The sequence below is a fragment of the Desmodus rotundus genome, chromosome 6 (genome assembly GCF_022682495.2).
Source record: "Desmodus rotundus isolate HL8 chromosome 6, HLdesRot8A.1, whole genome shotgun sequence".
Classification (NCBI taxonomy): Eukaryota; Metazoa; Chordata; class Mammalia; order Chiroptera; family Phyllostomidae; genus Desmodus; species Desmodus rotundus.
The window spans coordinates 49,926,482-49,944,719 of record NC_071392.1 but is presented as its reverse complement, the minus strand read 5'-3'; the positions used below and the strand labels follow the sequence as shown (position 1 = coordinate 49,944,719).

The 18,238-nt window shown below is 40.2% G+C and overlaps 1 protein-coding gene and 1 long non-coding RNA gene across 8 annotated transcripts in view; one reads left to right on the top strand and one right to left on the bottom strand.

The window, feature by feature from the left end:
• LAMB4 (laminin subunit beta 4) overlaps positions 1 to 18,238 on the top strand; it is a 113,471-nt gene that overhangs the window by 70,687 nt on the left and 24,546 nt on the right. For 6 of the 7 annotated variants that reach the window (XM_045193449.2, XM_071221683.1, XM_045193454.2 and 3 more), the window contains 9 exons: positions 1,277 to 1,508; positions 1,944 to 2,101; positions 4,203 to 4,427; positions 5,272 to 5,492; positions 7,637 to 7,733; positions 10,888 to 11,263; positions 13,303 to 13,463; positions 15,935 to 16,140; positions 16,717 to 16,878. In XM_045193449.2, coding sequence (XP_045049384.2) covers positions 1,277 to 1,508; positions 1,944 to 2,101; positions 4,203 to 4,427; positions 5,272 to 5,492; positions 7,637 to 7,733; positions 10,888 to 11,263; positions 13,303 to 13,463; positions 15,935 to 16,140; positions 16,717 to 16,878 — 1,838 coding nt within the window. Of the gene's footprint in view, positions 1 to 1,276; positions 1,509 to 1,943; positions 2,102 to 4,202; positions 4,428 to 5,271; positions 5,493 to 7,636; positions 7,734 to 10,887; positions 11,264 to 13,302; positions 13,464 to 15,934; positions 16,141 to 16,716; positions 16,879 to 18,238 lie in introns of those variants that run through there. The other variant, XM_071221686.1, reaches the window with a different exon arrangement.
• Positions 2,060 to 18,238, bottom strand: part of LOC128781168 (uncharacterized) — a 60,514-nt gene continuing 44,335 nt past the window's right edge. The window contains exon 3 of the long non-coding RNA XR_008427066.1: positions 2,060 to 2,152. This is a non-coding gene — a long non-coding RNA (uncharacterized lncRNA). The remainder of the gene's footprint in view (positions 2,153 to 18,238) is intronic.

Sequence of the window (18,238 nt, the reverse complement as noted above, 5' to 3'; positions counted from 1 at the left end):
GTGCAGGGGCAGGGTGGTGGTGCTCCAACATGGTCTGTAGCTATCCACTGGGTGTGCTGGCCCTGGGGTTTCCCAGGTGGTACAGGCCAAGGTCAGCTCCCAACTGTGCTTTGTCCCAGGCACCCTGCCTGAGCTATAAAGCAATCCGAAGTGGCTGTTACTTGTGCTGGGTTTGGAGATTCCCAGGTGAAGCCAAGTTGTGAATCTAATCTGGCTGCTGCTAGGGCTCACTGAAGCCAGGTGTTGCTTGTTTGATAGGATTTAGGATCCAAGACCAGCCATACTTATGGAAAAGCAGCTCGAGTGGGCCCATAAATTGGGAGGGTTAGAGCCTCTGGGGATCTCCAAGGTAAGTCAGACAGTGTTAGCCAGGTTGATGGAGTCTCAGATATGGCACCAGCCTACCAGCTCTGTGGGGGAAAGGTTTAGCAAAGAGACAATGGTCTCTGCTTGCGTCAATGCCAGACACTTCAGTTTCTCCCTGCATGCCACTGGTTCCTTTCAAGCTGCTACCCTGGTGCTAGAACTCAGAGGGAGTTAGTCTGAGTAGGTGAGTTTGTGTGTTGGTTCTTTATAAGAGGAACTACTTGGAGCTCCAGAAGTTTCTTCCACCAGCTCAATCCCTGCTGGGTTTTGCAGCCAGAAGTTGTGGGGACTTATCTTGCTGGGACTGGAATCCTGGGCTGGGGGGTCTGGTATGGGTCTGGGACTCCTCACTCCGGAGATATCCCTCCAAAATTTTTATCCACGTGGATGTGGGACAACCTTATTCTGTGTCTGCACCCCCCCTACCAGTTTGGATAGATGTGGTTACTTTAATTCCGTAGTTGTCAGACTTCCATTCAGCTCAATTTCTGACGTTCCTGAGTAATGGTGGTTCCATATTTTAGTTGTAACTTGGATGTGGTTGTGTGAAGAGGTGAGCCGTGTCTGCCTATGCTGCAATCTTTTTTTTATACTCTTAAAGTTTGACTCCCAAGATGCATGAAAGTTCAAGTCATTAAAAACATATTACTTGTTCAGTTCCTCTGTATAAACAACATTTATCAGACCCAATTGTTTTCAACTTACTGTTTATTGAATGAATTGGTGAATTGTTATTTAACAAAGATTCACCTAGTGCTCACTATATGGCAGGCTCTGCACTAGGCACTTTAGAGACTCACTCTTCACCCTGAGTGGGATGAGACGGTAAGTTCAGTACTACAAAATTACAGCTGTGCCTCTTTCACCAGTACACCCCCTTCCCCAGCATGTTTCTCTCTATTTTATCTAGCATGTCACTGCCACCCTCAAGGCTCAAAGGGCACTGTGTGTGACCAAATAACAGGACAGTGCTCCTGCTGGGAAGAGGTGGGTGGCCGCCATTGTGACCGGTGCCTGCAGGGCTATTTTGGATTTCCCAACTGCCGCCCTTGCCTTTGTAATGGGTTCACAGAGCTCTGTGATCCAGAAACAGGATCGTGCTTCAATTGCGGGGGGTTTACAACAGGAAGAAACTGTGAAAGGTACGGAATTCATATGTACTTTTATTTTTTAATTTTTTTCTTTTGTTCTGATCTCACAACACTCTCCAAAGAACCATTGCGTAGAAACTCAACAGTATTTAAATGTAGAAAGATCCCTCTGGGGGGGGAAGATTGTGTCATTCCATTACCCTTCAGCATCTTGTTGAGTCAGACAGTGTCTGACCACATCATACCCGGCAACTGCCTGGCACCTTGCTTTTCATAGTCCTTGAATAAGACATGCAAATTAAGTGCTATTATATTGCGTTTAATGACTATACTGTTGGGACTTTCAAATCCTTTGCAGAGCAAGCAACCATCTTGTAAAATACTGAGTTTTCAGAATCGCACAGCCCTAACGCACAGCGAATTCACATTGGCTAGCATGCAAGCTTTCCTTGGGAACATTTTGGTAAAAAGAAATTTCCTTGACAGATGCATGGATGGTTACTATGGAGATCCTTCCTCAGGACAGCCCTGCCGTCCTTGCCCATGTCCAGATGTTCCCTCGAGCAATCGGTATTTTGCTTATTCCTGTTATCAGAATCCTTGGAATTCAGATGTAATCTGTAATTGTCCTCAAGGTTATGCAGGTAGGTAGTATGCTTTATGGTGGTGGTTTTTCTTCCATTTCCCACTGGTATCTGAAAAATAATCACATATTAATAATTTATCTGCCTTGGCCAAATGACTGTTGCAGAATATAAGTTAATGGTAAGAAGACACAGCTCTGTAAATTGTTTTACAAACAAAGAATTTGAATGATTCAAAAGCCAATGACAACGTGAAACTCACCCCACTGAACTATAACTTTTAACTGTTCTGGAAAACTAACTAACCAAATGAGTTTAAACAAAATTAATTTATTTAAAATAAAATGATCACATGTTAAGATATATATGTGATTAAATAAATATACATGATATATTGGGTTGGCCAAAAAGTCCATATGGTTTTTTCCCTACCATAAAAGACATGTTTTTCATTTTCATCAATAACTTTATTGATTTGGATATTTTAAGTATGTCAGACATTACCCGCATGGTATAACATTGATCGTTCTCAATTAATGTCTCAATTTGACCTCTATGGACTTCAACTGGCCTATCCAACTGTGGAGCATCATCCAGAGAGAAATCTCCAGGACAAAACTATGCAAAACACTTTTGACACATTCAGTCCATCATAGCACCTTCTCCATACACTGCACAAATCTTTTTTTTGCATTTCAGTTGTGATTTTACCTTTCTTGAAATAATAAAGCATGATATGTCAAAAATGTCACTTATTTTTGTCCATCTTCAATAATAAAATGGCTATGCAAAAGTTCACCAATTTTGATAAGTTTTTTTAAAAATGCATGCTGATATAACAGCTGTCACAATACAACCTAACAAGCCCTGGCTGATGTGGCTCAGTGGACTGCATGCTGGCCTGTAAACCAAGAGGTTACTGGTTTGATTCCCAGTCAGGGCACATGCCTGGGTTGCAGGACAGGTCCCTAGTGGAGGGTGCATGAGAGGCAACCACACAATACAATCTAACAAGATTGTTTCAAATGAAGTTAAAGACAGCTAAGCACTACTAGAGACAACCCAATATATTACATATAACATAAACAATTAAAATAAAAAAAAATTTAACCAAATGTTTTCTTTGTATAATTATAAGCAATCAATTTGACTGGTATTTCACAAATACGACTAATTTTTTTAGAAGTCTAGAAGCACTGATTTGGGCATTGAATAGAGACTACATAAGTTAATTCAATATTTGTGTTTGTTTCTCAGTCAAAAATTTTATTTTACATAAAATTTTATGTAAAATAAAATTAGTTTAAGCATGAGTATAAATATGTAAACAAGGGGAAAAACTTTTGAAGTCCACTTGATTTAATCACACTTAGAAAATGCTATTTTCTTCAGTGATAATTACCATCAAGATAATAAATTACATGGCTAATTTTTTTTATTATTTGTTACCTCTAAGGTTACACATGTGTCTAGGTAATTCTTACTTCTCTCTTATAGTCTCTTTTCCATGTACACTTTGGCTTGGTTAGTTTTTAAGAACTGAGACCATGACTGGGCTACCAGAGCATTGCTGAAGGGGGTGAACCAAAATGTGGAGAGTAGACCCACATTTTGGACACCTAAACAAGTGCAGTTGCCTCGTGGTTGGAAGGGTAAAGAGTACAGGCTAGAAGGGGTGGTTTCTCCACACAGTGCCCTCTCAGGCTTGTACATCAAGGAAATTACTCTCACCCATCTTCACTTCCAGACACAAATCTCAGGCTGCTGCTGTTTCTAAACCTGTAGGACCGGCGAGAAGAGGGTCTGAATAAGCTTTGGGTCCTGGGACACACAAGAGGGACCCTGATTCTGTACGGATCCAGGGGTCCTCTGCCCACAACTCTAGGTTTATAAGAAACACTAGAATCCATTCTTCACCAAGGACTTTTTAGCTCTGAATAATCATTTTACCTTCTGATTAAATAATAAATTAAAATTAATGTTTTGTTTTAAATTAAAACACTTTCCCTTATTCATCCCCAATGTGTGACCTCTCATCATCCCTAGAGGAGCCTAATTATTTTCTATTTATACCAATCTCCATCCCCTCTCCCAACACGCACACACAAACACACACACACACCCCTCTCATCTCCTTCCCTTTTCCTTCCCCATCATTCAGGAAAGCAGTGTGAAGAATGCTCTCCTGGTTTCTATGGAGATCCAAGAATTTCTGGAGCACCTTGCCGGCCATGTGCCTGCAACAACAACATTGATGTAACTGATCCAGAGTCCTGCAGCCGAGTGACAGGGGAGTGCCTTAAATGTCTGCACAACACTGAGGGGCCCAACTGCCAGCTCTGCAGACCTGGTCACTTTGGATCAGCCCTCAATCAAACCTGCAGAAGTAAGTCTGCAAGACTGCCGGGGGGATGTGGCGGCAGAGAGGCAGCTCGTGAATGTTGCAGCAGCTCTCCTGTGCTCGTTGCAGTCAGGCCAGTAGTGTCAGCACCCACTGGGCGGTGGGCTGGAGCAGTGAGCTCATCAGCAGAAATAGGTGCAGCTACAATACACTCACTGGTGTTATTAGTTTGCCTTTTCTGACTGTTGCCTTTAACTCCTGCTCCGGTGGAGTTTGAGCACTGTTTCTCAGAGTGTGGGCCAAGGTGCACTGTGCCAGAGCCATCTGGGGATGGGGATGGGGTGTTAACATGCAGATTCCTGGACTGTACCTCAGACACACAGAATTGGATCTCTGGGGGTAGGACCCAGGAATCTGCATTGTGACAAACTCATCAAATGACTTTAATGCATGAATACAAGAATCATTGATGTAGAGGAGGACATAGGTTTAATTCTTGGGTAAAGAAAGAGGAGGACTAAATAGCTTTTTTAGGAACTATCTTAACTATTTCAGTCCACCCAAGTCAATTTAGTGAACTATTTGTTTTCAGATCTTGTATGTAAATGGAACTTTGGTGAATGGTGTGAGGGAAAAAGTGAGACTTGTGATCTTCCTAATTGTGAGCTCTTGGAACATAGTAGGCACACCTGTATGAAACTGCTGCTTTGGGAGATCAGCAACAATTGAATGGGTTTAACTTATTTAGGTTCTTTAATACATTCTATACCATTGTAAGATGTTTTGTCCTTGAACCATTTGGAGAAATGGTACATCCAAGTCTGAAAATCTGTTTGCATGGGTTGTTGAAAGCCAGTGTTATCACTGAATTTACCTCCTCTTATTTCAGGATGTTCCTGTCATCCTTCTGGTGTGAATACCACTGAGTGTCCCCCTGGTCGGGGAGCTTGCCTCTGTGACCCAGAAACTGGCACATGCCCTTGTCTGCCCAATGTCACAGGGCAGACCTGTGACCGTTGTGCTGACAGGCACTGGAACTTGGTACCTGGCAGAGGATGTCAGCCATGTGACTGTGACCCCCGGACCTCTCGTGGTAGCCACTGTGACCAGGCAAGATACTTTAACGTTTCTAAGCTCATCTTGTCTATTTCCTGCCCCTTTTCTAGAATCAGCCATTTCTTCAAGGAGCACTGGTTCCTTTTGCTGAGGAATGGTATTAGAAACCAAGATCTGGGCACCAGATGACTGTGCCTGTTTTATGTGCTCCCCTGCACCCCTCCACTCTTCATGCCTGCAAGCACCAACAGTGGAACAAGCTGCTGTATCCCCACATGGCTGCTTGGCTTCCTGGTTTATGAGGAATTCCTAATGTTCATGACATCACTCTCTGGCATGCTTCTTAGACCTTTGGGGAAACATATTTGTAGCACACCCAACAAAGAGCACAGTTCAGACGTGGAGACTGAGGAAGCCTGTGAACCTGAAAGTCAGACGGCCCTGGTTTAACCAAAGAGCCCTATGACAAGAAGTTCGGGTTTGCCTGGTCCACAGGGAACTCCTAGGGGGAGGCTGCTCTTTACATTCAGAAAACACTTTTCACTGGAGCACAGAGGACACATGTGGACATTCAGAATCTCAGCTGTTTAAATAGCCGTGATAAATGTCTCTATCTCAGCCAGTATCTCTTACAGAGAGATACAAATGTGCTGTCCAACATTTTCATCAACAGCTTAAGACAGAGATGGAGAAACAGGCCTTTCAGATTTGCAGATATTGCAAGGTTGTAAGCTAATGTGATAAAGACAGAACGGAGAAAAGATATCCTAACAGGCTGTCTGGAAACAAGATGAGATCTTCACAGGGTACAAGTCAATTTTCGCAATTGGGTTTTAAAACTTTGCATAAATACAGGGTGGGAATAATAACTTGGCACCAGTTCATGTGAACAATATCTAAGGATTTTCATGGTGTGCTTCAAGTGAGCCAGCTGTGGGATGGGCTGTCAAGGAGGCGATGCCCATTCAGGCTGGAGTAGGGAGGGCCATACCCAGGGTCAGGGCAGTCATTGTCCCATTGTCCTCTGTATTAGCGAGGTGGCTCTGTGAGCACTGTTGTCATTTCTGAGTACTTTTGAAACATTGTATTGACAAACTAACGTGTCTAAAAGAAGACAACTAGGACAGTAGATAGAACCATGCTATTCTGTGGTGAAGACTTGAAAGAATTATGGGTGGTCAGCCTGAAGAAGAGCAGCCAACGCAAGTTGAGAGTGACTATGTATAGTTGGGGAAAGTCCTGTTAGAGGGAAGGGGGGGACTGCCTGTTTTGTGCAGCCCATCAGATGGGCCTCAAACAATGGGAACGAGTTACAAGGTGCAGACTCTGCATTAGTGTAATAAAGCATTGCCCAGCAGGCAAGGACAACCAGCAATATGACAGCCCTCAGGGGCACCAACCTTCCCATAACCCTCTGTTCGAGCAGAAGCTAGACGTTACTCCAAAGATGGGCAGAAACGCAGTAGACCCAGTCACTTTTTGAATCCAGCTACGTGTTCACTGGAAGGATACCGGTGGGGCTGTTGTTGTTTAAATAGATTTGGTCAAGTATGACCTAGGACCATTACAATAATGATTTGCTTCTATATTTTTCTCTTGTTAATTTTGCAACTCCCTCAGTTTTCAAAACAGCTGGTCAAGAATCCAGTTGGGAGGGTACAGAAAAGTTCACCACTCTTTCCAAAACACAGTTAAATAACTGTCATTAAATGATCAAACATCAAGTGCAAAAAATAATGTCTTATTGAGCAAAACACTGGTCCAATTGGGAGAAACTCCACTGGACATTCCATCATGGAAACATTATTTGCTGAATTAATTGGTGAATGTTCAGCCAGGTCTTTAGCCTCTCTATGTTTTGGGGGAACTCCAATAACTGTAGAGGAAAAGAATGTGGCCCGTTTCCCATTATGTGTTTTGTTTTCATTACATCTGTGTATGTTTCCCAGTTTGGGGCCACCTGTCCTTGAACAGCTGGAAGCAGGCGGTATATTCAAGAGCCCTGAGCCAAAACACAGGGACTCCTGATCCTTGGCATTGTTGGAGGTCATTGCTGGCCGTGGGAATCATCCCTCCTCTGACTTTGCACAGCTGTATGTTCTAAAATCACTGGAGGGAAAACTGTTCTGTACTAAAATGCATTAACTTTTTTTAGATCAGAAATCATGTCAATTCCTCACCCATGAATGTTCTCACAGGTTACAGGCCAGTGTCTGTGTACATTAGGCTATGGTGGGAGACGCTGCAGTGAGTGCCAGGAAGATTACTATGGTGACCCACTGGGGCGGTGCATTCGTAAGTATTGTATTGGTAATTCTAAAAACATGAGTACAGCAGCCTGGTCCTACCACAAGCGTGCTATGAATCAACTGAATTTCAAACTCCTTTATTTGGTAGAAAACTCACCAATTTTAATTCCAGTTTTGAAAATAATATTTTTGTAGCCCTATAAAAAAGATTTTTGCCCTGTATTAAAACTTTAGACTATATTAAGTGTTAGCTTATGTTCAAACTTGTGTCCCATATTAACATTCCTCAAAGTCATTAAAATGGAACTGACCTCTGAGGTTATGACTTATAGCCAATTCTCTGGTATTTGGAAGCATGTTGACAAAAACAGCTACTCTGGATTGAGGTACAGGTTGGGAGATAGATGACAGGAAGCCAGCGGAGGCTTCTCAACATGGCTCTCTATTAGTTCTGGGTCCATCACATATTCACTCATTCATTTACTTTAAAACATTCATACAGTGTCTACTGAGTTCTCTAGGTAGTGAACAAATAAGACAAGGCCCCCAACCTCAAGGCGTTTGAGTTCTAGTGCCTGTCACACCATGTCTTAGCACTTGTAGGATTTAGGACCAATGCTGTCCAACAGAGCTTTCTGCCGAGATGGAAATGTTGTACGGCTGCGCTTCCCCGTGCAGGAGCCACACGTAGCTGCTGAGCATTTGGGTTGTGGCTGGTGCAAATGAGAAAAAGAATGGTTATTTCATTCAATTCATTTAAATCTAAATGGCCACATGCGGTTGGTAGCTACCAAATTGGACAGTACGGCTTTAAATTCTGGGTTAGGTTCTAGGAAAAGGGGTTTATGAATCTCTTTTTAAAGTCAGCTTCCAAAAGAAATCAACCCAAAGAAATAACAGACATGATAGGCTTGCCATCTACACAGACTGCAACTCTTTGTTCCTTTCCATTTTTTAAATAAATGTGCCTTAGTGGCTAAAAAAATGCTTTCATTTCTTTGTCCCATTCAAATATTTATCTTGAATGGTTTTCCCCAGTCTCACTCAGTTTCCGAAGTGGAATTGCTACTTTAAAAACCAGGGAGGTACTTTGGCTCTTGGAAAATCTGTCTTAGAGGGCCTCTTTCCTTGTGTCCTTCTCATAGTTCAATAATCTCATTTTATAAAAATGCTTTCATCTTTTATGGAGAAAACTTTGTAAGTGGTCAGCTCAGGCCACAGACCCCAGTCGTACTCCCGGAGGAGAGTGGTTAACAGGGGCCCTTGGCCTCCAGCTGTCGAGGTGACAGAGTGCTGCTCCCAAGCAGTCCCTGCTGCGGCCCCTGGACCCAAGCAAACCTGCCAGGCAGATGCCCAGCTGAGGGGCCTAATATGGTCATCAGTCTTCATTTGTAATTAGCATTATTTTTATTCAAGCTGTCAAATGCATATTTAAATCTCTTGTTCCTTGCAGTTAGTCCAATTACACAGGCGAGTGATTCCCTGGCCTTTTGGAAATTGAAGTAACTTCAATAGTTCTTCCATCCTCCATCCTTAGGCTTCATCAAAAGCCTACTTAATTAACATGCATGTAGTATAGATTTTTTTATTAAGGCAAAATAAATTTAATTTTCTCCCTTTTTAAAAATACTTTATTTTTTAGAGCAATTTTAGGGTCACAGCAAAATTGAGAGGAAGGTACAGAAATTTCCATGTAACCTCCTGCCCCCACAGATGCATAACCTCCCCCGTGATCAACATCCCCAAGAGAGTGATACATTTGTTACAACTGATGAATCCACATTGAAGCATTATAATCACCAAAGTCCATAATTTACCTTATAGTCCACTCTTGGAGTTGAACATTCTCTATGTTTGGATAAATGTATAATGACAGGTACCCATTCATTGTAGTAGCACACAGAATATTTAGACTGCCCTAAAAATCCTCTGTGCCTCACCTACTCTATCTAGTACCCCACCTCCACTCCCACCTCACCCCTGGCAACCACAAATCTTTGTATTGTTTCGATAGTTTTGTCTTTTCTAGAATGTCCTATAGTTGGAATCATATAATATGTAGTCTTTCAAATTGGCTTATTTCACTTAGTTAATAAGCATTTAAGTTTCCTCCACATCGTTTCATGGCTTGAAGCTCATTTGTTTTTGACTGAATAATTTTTTTATTGTATAATTGTACCACAGTTTATTTATGCATTCACCTACTGAACAACATCTTGGTTACTTACTTCCAAGTTTTGGCAATTATGAAAAGTTGCTATAAGCATTTGTATGCAGATTTTTGTGTGGATATAAGTTTTCATCTCCTTTGGTAAATACCAAGGAATGACCCCCCCCCCCCCCCCCGACCCTGCGTTTTTTTGAGAATGGGATAGTTCTCCTTCTATAATGGAAGACAGCATGAGTCAGCACACCCAGACCGGGTTTTACTGAGAAACAGTGTGGTCGTGGGAATTCTTAGAGTCTTTGCCATGACCGAGTCACCCCTGGGACACTAGCTGTGGTCACTAGTGTATTGTCAACAATTAGATCCACGTTCCTTGTTGAAATAGGTAAAGAACCCACACACAAACACTCACACTCATATTTTTAAAAAGCACCTAATTTTTTCCATGTAGAAACCATGGATTGATTTGTTAGTGGAATGAAAAGAACAATGCTGTATTTTTTTAAATCTTCATTTGTTCTTTTCTATATTTATTTCCTCCTTAACTAAGCTGCATCTCAGTGCAGGGCTAATTTGCAGTTGAGTGATTTCCCACCTTTGAAGTATCAGTAAACGCTTGATACTCGGAGGTCACTGTTAACGAGGGAACTGGCTAAAGGAATGATGTGATGTAAATACACTGGAGCACTGGGTCACTCTTAGGGTGCAAATCTATGTATTGAAGAGAACAGATGTCCATAATGGGGTTTTTCCCCCTAAAGGTGTGAAGTTTTTCATTTTCATTTTTTAATAGTTCATTTCTTATTTTTTTCCCATTACCATTTATTCCCCCCATACCCTCTTCCACCTCCAAGAAATGCTGTATTGTAATGGCCATTGCACAGGTCTCTGAATTTGTAACGGTTTTAAATGTTCACCTTACAAATGGGGACTGGGGACGTTCTCAGGGAAAGGAGGAGGTCTTTATTCTTGAGCTAGTCATAAGCAAAAGACCAGGTGAATGACATCTCTGCTCCTTCTCTCTTTTTTTTAGCATGTGACTGCAACAGGGAAGGTACCCAGAAGCCCATCTGTGACCAGGACACTGGCATGTGTCGCTGCCGGGAAGGTGTCAGCGGCCAGCGATGTGAGCACTGTGCACGGGGTCGTGGCCAGGAATTCCCCGCTTGTCCTCGCTGTCACTCGTGCTTTGATCAGTGGGACCACACCGTCTCTCTCCTCTCCACAGCAGTGCGCCGGCTAATGAGGCTGGCCGCTGACATGGAAGATAAAAGCAAAAACCTGTCTGTCTGTGAGGCTGACTTCAAAGGCCTCAGAGGGAACATGTCTGAAATAGAAAGGATTTTGAAACATCCTGTTTTCTCATCTGGGGAGTTCTTAAAAGTCAAGAATTATCATGGCTCTGTTCGGTAAGATTTGTGCTCGAGCAATAGATAGTGAAGTTCCTGAGCTATCTTAACTTCTACTGAGCTTTAACAGCCTTCAGTTTAGAAATGTACTTAAATGTGTGTTGACATTAGGGAAATGATAACTGTCCCATTAATTGATAGTCAGGCTGGTAATTATGTTTGTCTCTCTTTTTAAAAAAGTAATTTTTATTTTCCAATGATGTTGTATACAATATTATATTAGTTTCAGGTGTACATCCCAGTGATCAGACATTTATATAACTTACTAAGTGATCAATCACCCTGATAAATCTAGTCCCCGTCTGATACCTTATATAGTTATTAGAATATTAGTGACTATCTTACCTACGCTGCACTTTACATCCCTGTGACTATTCTGTAGCTACCAATTTGTACGTCTTAATCCCTTCACCTTTTTCACCCAGCCCCCAGCCCTGCTCTATCTGACAATCATCAAAATGTTGTCTGTATAAGTCTGTTTCTGATCTGCTTGTTTGTTTATTTTGGTTTTTATTGTAGATGCCACATATAAGTGAAATCATATGGTATTTGTCTTTCTCTGTCTGACTTATTTCACTCAGCATAATACCCTCTAGGTTCATCCATGTTATTGCAGATGGCAAGATTTCATTCTTTCTTTTTATGGCTGAGTCATATTTTATTGCGTACCATATTTTGTGTAAGCACCATTTCTTCTTTATCTGTTCATCTGTTGATGGCCACTCAGGTTGCTTCCATTTCTCGGCTACGGTAAATAACGCTGCAGTGAACGCATGGCTGCACATGTCTTTTTGATTTAGTGCTGTGGGTTTCTCCAGATGAATGCCCAGAAGTGGGATTGCGAGGATTCCTCACTGTCTCTTGTTATGGCCTTTTTTTCCCCCCATTTTTGTTTTCATGAAATATCTTTTTCTATCCCTTTACTTTTGGTCTGTGGTCTTTCAATCTGAAGTGAGTTTCTGTAGACAACATGTAAGGGCCTTATTTCGTTATCCATTCAGCCACTGTATGTCTTTTGATTGGAATATTTAATCTATTTGCATTTAAAGGAATTGTTGATAGGCATGTAGTTATTGCTATTTTATTATTCATATTTTTATCTCTTTTTCTTAAAGAAGACTATCATTTCTTGCAATACTGGGTTGGTGGAGATGAACTCCTTTAGCTTTTTCTTGTCTGGGATGCTCTTTGTCTGTCCTTTGATTCTAAATGATAGCTTTGCTGGGTAAAGTAATCTTGGTTGGAAGTCTTTGATTTTCATCACTTTGAATATTTCATGCCAATCCCTCCTGGCCTGCTAAATTTCTTTTGAGAAACCAGCTAACAGCATTATGGGAGCTCCCTTGTAGATAACTAACTGCTTTTCTCTTGCTGCTTTTAAGATTCCCTCTTTGTCTTTAATCTTTGGCATTTTAATTATGATGTGTCTTGTTGTGGGCCTCTTTGGGTTCATCTTGGTTTGTAGCATCAGAGAAGAAGGTAATGGCAAATGAACACATGCAGGGTACACTTACAAACAAGGAACCTCTTTGTCACTTGTGGGAATTAAAAGTTAAGGCCATGTACAGAAATAGCACTAAAAGGAACCTTGATGGAAGCGAATTTATTCTAAATGAAGAACTGATCTTTATCCTAGTCTGTGCAGGGGTTCTATGTTGACAGCTGAATGTAGGTTGGCTCTTTCAGGCTGATTTAAACATGCCATGTCTGAATATATGTGTTTGAAATGCAAAGCAAAGGGAGACAGAGTGTAAACAGCTGATGTTGAAAGATTCAAAAACCTTTATTCTACTAGACCTTGTATGCTGATCATATCTTAAGTGGGTAATGAAATATTCCAGGAAGTTGAATTAACAAGAAAGACATAAGCCATAAACAAAATTATAAACTGTCAAATGAAAAATGGGGTGGGGGGCAATCCATTCTAATTATGAGGTAATTGCCCTAATAATAAGGAAGATTCTTTTACATGTGTTCTTCTACCAATCTATCAAATGTAATAGAAGCTTCACTGTGTTTATTCTCATTTTCCCCTGTAGGAAGCAAATTATGCAGCTAAGTAAGCAACTGAAAACAGTGTATGACTTTCAAGATCTGAAAGAAACAGTAATAAAAATGATGAATGAATCGGACCTCTTACTTGAAAATCTTCAGGAAGAAATCGATTTCTACTCCAGTGCCCGTAATGCAAGCATCATGGGTAAGAGAGAAAATGCACTTCAACTGTCTGTTTCTGGACAAATGTTTATAAAACCCATAGTGCTTTCCTTTAGCAAGTCACCCCGTGCTCATTGCCAAAGTACCCAAGCACTTCAGAACATGAAAATACACTCATTGAACGTATTATTTGTACATGAATATTTCAACTTTTTAAATATTGCAGAACCCAGATAGCATTTACTCAAAATCACGAATAAAGCTAACAATGTCTGATACTAAACATACCACAGTAACCTTCTAGAGCCAACGTGCAAGGGGTCTTGTGAAATCAGTAAGTTAGAAATTGTAACAAGTATAAGGGAATAAGAGAGATATGTTTCTATGCCGTCCTGCGTATGGGCCACTCCAATTACAGTGACCATAGATACAATGGGGCATTAGCAAAAAGAACTTCCTCAGAAGAACTTTGTAGGGGTTTTGAGTCATGTAACACACTGGAAGCCTACAATTCACACTGTATAGTTCTCAAAAATGAATGGGAGCCACGGTAAAGCCAAGATAAACTTGGAGGAGAAATGGAACTCTGAAGCCAAACTTTGATTAGCTCTTCTCCTGGCCTCTGATGAGATCTCTGTTATATTTGGAAATGGACAACTTGATACTACTAGGAGAGGCAGCACTGAACTTACGCATACCTAACCCATCTAATCGAGAGGTAAAGCGAAAATACACATGAAACCCACCTCAAGGCCAAAACACTGTCTGCTTTTCTTTGTCCTATGTGTCTGTTCCTGTTTTTCATCAGAACTTGAGGTAAAAGAGACAGAATAGATGACAATTATGACCCTAAAGGCAGACCTACATTTAGTGAAATAATTACTGATGATCTTCAATAAATGCCATGCCCAGAGAGAAGAATTTGCTGATTCCTAATCTGGAAGAAGGTGCCCACTGAGAGAACTGGAACTCTCCCAGCGGTCACCCAAGCCAGAGAGACGAATGGAAAACCACCCTCGTGCTATGCCTCTCGAATTTGTGGTCCAGTGGCAGTTACTGAGCTCTTTCTCGATGTCCGACACTGTGCCGGGGAGATGAACATTGCAAGTCCTTGTCCTTAAGTTATTCCAATTTAGTGGGAAGACAGGCATATAAACAACTGCAAACAAAAAGTCTAAACTGGAGCATCTTTAGTCGCTTCAGGAACAGAGTAGCAAAACGGAATTCCTCTCTGAGTTTATTAGGAAAGGCTTCAGGGAGTAGGTGACAAAGGAATTGGGCTTCACAGAATGAGGATAAATTTGCCAGAAAAAGAAGGAAAATCATTCCAAGCAATAAAAACATGGTTTGTTCTGCTTCATTTCTGGATAAATGAAAATCATGTATGTTAAGGATATAGCAGGGTAAGAACCAGGGAGGTTTAAAAGATAAGGTGTGCTTGGTGCCTGGGTGATGGTTATGCAGGGAGTAGAGAGTAGGACCTCAGGCCTCTGCTTCCTAACATATGAAGTTATAGTTTAAAACCCCAAATATTATCATTTACATTAAAATATACCATATTACTTTCATGAATTTGCATTTGAATAAAAATATGGAAAATATAGAGAAGTGACACAGGTTCTATACCCAAACTACCTGGCTTCAAATCCTGGCTTCCTCTCTTCCTAGCAGTGAGACCTCAGGCAAAGAGCTTACCTCCTCAGAGCCTCATGTACTCGCTGGTTGAGTGAGGGTGATCACACTACTGCGCACCTCACAGTGTTCTGTGACGGTTAAGGAAGGAAATGGATGGGAAGTACAGGCACACAGAGAGTACTCAACAAATGTGGGCTGTTGTCATCAGAGGTCAACAAAGACAGTCAACAGTTTGCCAGCAAATCCTACCTACAAGCTGTTTTTGTAAATAAAGTTTCACCAGAAGACAGCCTCACGGACTCGTTTACATGCTGTCTGCTGCTGCTTTCACACAACATTGCCAGCACTGAGTCCTTGTGGCAGAAACACTATGACCAGCGAGCCTAAAACATTTACTCCCTGGCTCTTGGCCAAACAAGTTTGTCCACTCATGCTCAGTATGATTAGGTCAATTTAGTTGGTTTATCATATTCAGGTTCATAATTACTACATAATTCATACACTTGTGGAGTGCTTTACAAAGTATTTTCATATCTCACCCAATCCGCACCAATTATCACCACCAGTTTACAGATAAGGACACACTAACAAGTTAACCAATTTGCTCAAGGACATATCCAGACAGTAAAAGGTGAGCCAATGCTCAAACACATTCCTGCAGACACAGATCTGAATGTTCTATGTCTATTATAATCGTATTTATTATACTACATCAACTCCTCCCTCATGAAGTGTAAATCCAAGGAACAGAGAAGGCTGAATTTTCATATTGTCATTTAAACAAAGATAGTAGTCAAATTCTGAAATGATTATCTTGATAGCCAATGTATAATTTCACTTGTTTTCACAACATTTATCTTACCTCAATTTGTAATATAGATTCTTCAGAGAACATCAAGAAGTATTATCACAGATCATCATCTGCTGAAAAAAAAATTAATGAAATAACTTCCACTATAAATAATTCTGAAAAAAACAGGATTGATTTACTTAACATCTTAGATACACTAACCTCAAAAGAAAATGTGTCATTGGAAAAATTAAAACAGATTAAGATACCAGATATGCAAATATTGAAGGAAAAGGTAAATATTCATGTGGTGGAATAAAAATGTTTGTGGTCTCTACTTGGCATATAGATCTCTTCAATTATATTTTCCTGTCTTACCTTTTCTTTTTTTTTTATATTTTTAAATGTATACATATATATGCTCTATCATCTACTGTATAAATAATATAAATATATTTATTTTTTATTTCTTAAAGTTTAAGAAATATCAAGGAGGAAAACTAGTAGTTTGACTTTGTTCTATATTATTTACTATTTCCAAAAGAGTAAAGCTTCTATTCCTGCTCCTTTATACATAAAAGGTAACTTTTATTTTTTTAAATAAAATTAACATGTAAATGCTAAACATTTGACAATTTTCCGCAAAAAATATAAGTATAAAAATGACATTGGCACAGTGCTGATAATAAATAATTTAGATGCTGATTTAGTTATCTAAGAAACATTTCATGGGTCACATCTATACAGTAAATATGAACAACTACTGGAGGAAAACATGAATAGATAGTGTATTGCCTCAGTGAGCCTGGATGACATTTAAAAGAACTCTGCCAGCAAGTTGTTTTTTAATATAAGTCATCTCTCTTGTCAGGTGTGTGGAGAGCGAGGGGACATGCCATGTGTGCGCTCGTCATGTGGTGGCCCAAGCTGTCGTGACTCCCTGACCCTCTCGAGGAATGCCCTTCAGAAAGCTCAGCAAACAGAATCCATGATTCACAATTTGAGCAATCAGGCACAAGAGCTGAAGAATCAGGTAAATAATGTCTTCTCTTGTTTATCCATAAAGCAATAAAGAAAGCAAACTATTTGAAATTTTTAAAACTGCCATTTAGCATCTAAGCAAAAGGATGATTCTAGATATTAGGCATTCTTTTTAGGCCTGGAAAAAAGGGTATAGATGTAGAGATAAATATAGATTTAGAAGTAGGTGTGAATATTGACATATTTTCTATTTCTGTAATATTTCCATTACTATATGTTCGTATTACATACACTTCAGTGGACATATTTCTTTTATAGTAAACACTACATTGAAATGTGAAGAATCCTAAAGTTTTGAAAACTATAGATCTCCCAAAGTAAAGAATAATTTTTTATCAATTCAAGTATATATTTGAAATTCTACCAATATGCACAGTTTAACATTAGAATTTAATTTAATGTTAGAAAATATTTTAATAGGAATATACCCTTATGCCTTGAATTCCTTCCTAGGTTGATAAACATCATAAAGTGTTTTTTAATATATTTTATTGATTATGCTATTACAGTTGTCCCAAGTTTTCCCCCTTTGCCCACCTCTGCCCAGCTCCCCCCATTCCTTCTGGCAATGCCCCCCCTAGTTCATGCCCATGGGTCATGCACATAAGTTCTTTGGCTACTCCATTTCCTATACTGTTCTTAGCCTCCCCTTGTCTTTTCTGTACCTACCAAGTCGTACTGCTTAATCCATGCACCTTTTCCCATTTACCCTCTTCCTCCTCCCAACTGATAACTTTCCAAATGATCTCCACATCTATGATTCCATTTCTGTTCTGTTTGTTTGCTTAGTTATTTGGATTCAATTATTGATAGTTATGAATTTATAGCCATTTTAATGTTCATTGTTTTGATCTTCTTCTTTTTCTTATACAATTCCCTTTAGCATTTCATATAATAATGGCTTGGTGATGATTAATTCCTTTAGTTTTACCTTGTCTGGGAAGCACTTTATCTGCTCTCCCATTCTAAATAATAGCTTTGCTAGATAGAATCTAGGTTGTAGGCCCCTGCTTTTCATCCCATTGAATACCTCTTGCCAGTCCCTTTAAGCCTCAAAGTTTCTTTTGAGAAATCAGCTGACAGACTTATGGAAACTGCTTTGTAGGAGACTATCTGCTTTTCTCTTGCTGCTTTTAAGAGTCTCTCTTTTTCTTTAAACTTTGGCATTTTAATTTGATGTGTCTTGGTGTGGTCCTGTTTGTGTCCATCTTGTTTGGGACTCTATGAGCTTCCTGGATTTGTATGTCTATTTCCTTCACCAAAATAGGGAATTTTTCTTTCATTATTTTTTCAGATAAGTTTTCAATTTCTTGCTCTTTCTCTTCTCCTCCTGGCACCACTATGATTCAAAT